The 4,764-nt window shown below is 37.0% G+C and overlaps 1 protein-coding gene across 2 annotated transcripts in view; it reads left to right on the top strand.

Moving 5' to 3' along the window:
- Positions 1–238: 238 nt before the first annotated feature.
- The window catches only part of LOC119574436 (ER degradation-enhancing alpha-mannosidase-like protein 1), an 18,645-nt gene continuing 14,119 nt past the window's right edge, over positions 239–4,764 (top strand). The window contains exon 1 of one of the 2 annotated variants that reach the window (XR_005228867.1): positions 239–563. Coding sequence is in view for 1 of the 2 variants with exons in the window: in XM_037921654.1 (XP_037777582.1) it covers positions 283–563 (281 nt within the window). In the remaining variant the exon portion in view is untranslated. The remainder of the gene's footprint in view (positions 564–4,764) is intronic. The other variant, XM_037921654.1, reaches the window with a different exon arrangement.

The following is a 4,764-nucleotide window of genomic DNA, read 5'->3' as shown; positions in this document are numbered from 1 at the left end:
GTCTATCTTCCGCTAATTTCACTTGATTTTTCATATTCATCCTCCGTATAGTATCCGTAGCAGCGCTCTAATGCTATTGATTTCCTCCTTTCTTTGAATTACAACCCTTCTGTCCACATTATAGATACCATAATCCCCGCACGCCCATTTAGTCTGCGAAAAATCAGCCAGACCTCCTTATCGTCACGATCGCTTGTTCGTCGCCTTATCGCCGTGCGTTCGTGCGTGCGTGAGCGACTTTCCCCGTTGTTTGTTTACCATGTCAGCTGGCGAGGCGAGAGCATGCTGGCGAAGATCCTGTTCCTTCTCGCCTCTGTAGCGCCCTTCCTCGTGCTCCTGCAGGGTTCCTGGGCCAGCGAGAAGGCCTTTAACATCTTTCGGTATCCTCCTAATAATCTGGACAGGAAATATGGCCGGGTTTCCGAGCACGAGAGGAGAGAGTTGGCCAATGCTACGAGGGCCATGTTCTACTTCGGCTACGAGAACTACATGAAGCACGCATACCCTAAGGACGAGCTCAACCCCATCTACTGCAGCGGGAGAGGGCCCGACTGGGAGAATCCGTGAGTCTGAGACTGGTTTATGCGTATTTGTGGTTCATTCGATGGACGGGAAGTCAGGCTTTGAATCCTCCAGCTCGAAGGAGAGGAGCTCAAGTCTATATATTATAATAGGAGGAAACCAGTCTGAGGCCTAACATTTGGTGTGGACAAGTTCCTGACAAGGTGATACTGTAGAACATGTACATATTGCCAATACTAATAAATTTAGGTAAATCTGGAAATGACACCTAACCAATTTCCGGGTGAAAACATGTTTTTCTGAAAGCTCTTGTCGTGCTTTAAACAAATGTAGCACTCATTTCCTTCACAGAGGAAGCACAGCTCCTCTGTGAAGGGCACGGGAAGTATCAGGAGAGTTGCAGGGTAAAAGCAAGGAATCAAAGTAAAACTTTCAGTAATTTAGTTATTGCAGAAAATAACTTGCTAGTGTCTGTTGTCATGGTCAAGTGCAATTCCCTTTGGCTCATGTGATTTCCCAGGCTTACGTTATCTGCTACAATTCCATCCAATTAATTTGTTGCTTCTTAGATGATAGAGCTGCCACTCTTTTTCATTATTGCCAGGATATTTTACATATTAAAGCAAAAGAGTACCTTATACACAGCCAAGCCATAGTGGAACTGATTTGAATTTCAACTGACTTCCTTTGGGTCCAGCTTCTTTTGTCACATTCTGCATCATTTCTTCTCGCCATTGGATACTACATATTACGGAGCACCTGGAATTTTTAAATTTTTACATCCTTTCTATTATCCTTATTAATAGTTTGCATAGAAAATACTGTAGAAGAAAAGTGTCTTAGAATGTTACCTTCTATCTGATGACATTGTCAGATTCTACATATTTAGTGTAAGGCGTCATTTCCAATAATACCTAATTTAGACTGTGTAAACCTATCGTAACTCTAATACCTCTTGGGGGCATGAAATAAGCCAGGGGACATTTGTGCGAAGATCATCATCTCACAATGATAAAATTGATTTGTCCTTTACTAATAACATTCATTTTTCAGAATACCTCTGCATAACTGATTGCGACAATTTTGGTATCGGTGGATTCCTCTGACTCTCTACAATCTAAATATATCAGAATTATGCTTTGGGAACCCCCCATTTTGTGACAATCTTAGCCCCAATAGCTGGGGAGAGTATGAAAGGTACCAGGAAAATTGTGGTGGAAAATATGAATAGAGTACAGTTAAAAAGTAAATATAGTAATAATGCACAATGAATAAGTCACTGCAAGCTACCCCCTGGGTGGCTGCCACCCCCCAACCCCCACCCTAGAAGACAAAGGATCCACTGTGTGGTATTGGAATGCATCCAGAGAAGTAGATATACTAACCTGTGATTTAGTCAGTACTATATACTATGTAGGTTCTCCATTGCCATATTGCCCCGCATTTAGCTCTGTGCTGCTGTGATTCAACAGTATGGTGAGGTATTATCTTCATTTTGTTTTTATATTATTGTTAGTTTATTCCGCAATTTCTTTGGTACTTTTCGTGCCCTCCCCTGTTATTGGGGCCAAGAATGGGTGGGTCCAGGGGAGTTCCACAGCATAATTTTTGCATATATGTAAAAGGAATCCCTCGATACCAAAATTATCGTGATCAGTTATGCAAAGATATTGTGAAAAATTACCCAAATAATGGTAATATCCTACAAGTAAAGAATGGCATGTGATTTCTAGGACTCCTATGTCTTTCCAGAATATACATGCCAGGATTTGCTGGCTTTCACCAGAACCCCAAGAGCTTGACCACACCAATTACCACCAACACCATTTTTCCAGTAGGTTTCCATGAACAAAAACTACTATATCTGGACGCTTTACACAAATTTGTAGTTATTCAAAACCAGATTCAATAGTATCATTGACACACAGCTTTTAAATAAACCTACTAAGGAAATTTTGTCAGAAGTCTTCATAACTAAAGTAGAATATACAACTATGAAAAATAGTGCCTCATGGGTTGAAATTTATACGTATTACAAAATTCCACTCAAGGACTTGGAGATTTAGAATCCATGAGTTCAGAATGGTAAATGTTACTGAGTACCAACCATCCTGTAAATTGGTTGGTTGATAGTTGTTGTTGTTTTTTACTTGGGTTGTGAATGGCACTTTCCACAATCTTTTTTTTTAATTTGTGGTGTTACCTTTGTGTCCAGTTATTTCTCGTACTGATAATAACATTTTGCCCAACAATATCTATTTGCCCTGGCTTAGAGCATCTGTACTGTAAAGATTAACCTATACTTATTTATAATTATTTAGGGAAAAGGATGACTGGCATTAAGGACATAAAGTAAAAACGAGCTCTCAAATTATTTCATAGTTAAAGTATATATATAATTCATATAATGTCATATGTATATATGTAAGGGGTAAGGAAAATGAATATTAGGGTCTTAAGGTAAAATTAAGCTTTTCTTTTATATTGCAGCAGGAGGGGGCACTATGAAAATAGCCTGTGTGTTTAGAATAAGCCTTTTAGGGGTGAAGCCCTATGGTGAGCTAAAGCCTTTAGCTAAGGTAGAATTAAGCTCTAACCTGTATACTTTGACAAGCCTAGCTGAGAATTGAAACAGGATTGGTAACTTTATGAGTATGTTTATTGTATGCAGTCTGTATGTGTTTTGGGCAGCAGGACGAATTTAGGAGGAGAACAAGCTAAACCCTATATGCTACAGTGAAAGTTTTTATTCCTAAAAATATGAATAGTTAGGTAGTCTGTTGTTCTTTTATAATATTCTTATATATCATACTGCTTATATAGGGCTGATATTTCTATTATTTTTCTTCCATTCCTGATTGTAGGGAAATCATTAAAGAACTCAATATCCAAAATTGTCCACAGAAGAGAGTACCTCCATCTGAAGGTCACATTTAGCAAATGCATCATCCATACATTTATTTCCTACCTAAATTTCTAACAGAACACAACTCTTATGTAATGCTGCTGGGTAAATATAGTATTCACAGTACTATTGTTTTGTGAAATGTTTTGATACATAGATGGCTCCACAGTGCTCAGCCACCAAAGAGTCAATTAGTAGATCTCATACCTTTACCTGATTTCACATTTCCTTGAGTTTTTGGGAGAATGTTTTTACAAATGCTACCAATACCAGTGCTGTTATTATCATTATAGATATAGTTATTGTCATGTTGTCAAAATTAATAGCATTATAAGATAAAAGAAAATATTTCTGGAAATTAGGGAGAAGGATAAATAGTAATACTAATAATTGACTCGTTGTTAATTAAATACTTGTGGAGTCATCTATGTGTAAATAAACCAGACTCACAGTGGGTCTGGCATGTCCATATATGACATCCATAGATGCATCAAGTTAAGTTTCATGGTTCATTTGGCACAAGGACATAAGTTAGCAGTTATTTTAATGATGTAAGTGACGATGCATTTTGATGAATTAATGGTTATTTAATGTTAGGTAGTGAGTTTTGATGATGCAGCTGAAATTATTGGTTATGTGTTTTTCATTTTGTTCATATTTTATTCAGTTTCATTATTTTTTACTGAAACAGACTGTTGGTGAGAAGATTTACTCCTTTAGGTCAGAAACGGTTATGATAGCATCAGGCTATCTACTAACCATGCTGAAATGCCTTTCCTGGTAAGACAGAAAGTTAACAACCCTTTGTGCATTACAACATTTATGTATAACATGAAATTATTCAAGGCACTTAGGATATACCATCACTTGTACATTTATCAATAATGTCAGTCTATATAACCACAGTGTTCTCTGTGTTGTGTTTTGTTCATCACAAACACTATGGGTATGAAGGATGTCAAAAAAAATTACTCAATGTTCTTATTCCTAGTGAAAATTTATTGATACATGAATGGTTGAAATAATGAAAAGTATAGGGGAGAGGAAGAGAGTGGAAATTAATAAGAATATATCTGCTTATCTACCTACCAACAGCTTGATTTGTCTTAAAGTAACAGATTAAATGGGTTTTATGCTCAGGTGAAGGTTTTTTTTTTTGGAAAAAATTTGATTGGGGTAGATGGACTGTTAGTAATTTCTGTTAAATTTGATATTACATGAATTTTGATACAGGATGAGGAATGCAGAGTAGAGTTTTTCTGTCTAATAGATAATGATTAATTATCTTTATGTCTGCATGTTTTAATGAGACTCTTTTTTTCTGCTCCTTTCATCAC

The sequence above is a fragment of the Penaeus monodon genome, chromosome 6 (assembly GCF_015228065.2).
Source record: "Penaeus monodon isolate SGIC_2016 chromosome 6, NSTDA_Pmon_1, whole genome shotgun sequence".
Taxonomy (NCBI): domain Eukaryota; kingdom Metazoa; phylum Arthropoda; class Malacostraca; order Decapoda; family Penaeidae; genus Penaeus; species Penaeus monodon.
This window is presented reverse-complemented; position numbering and strand designations above follow the sequence as displayed.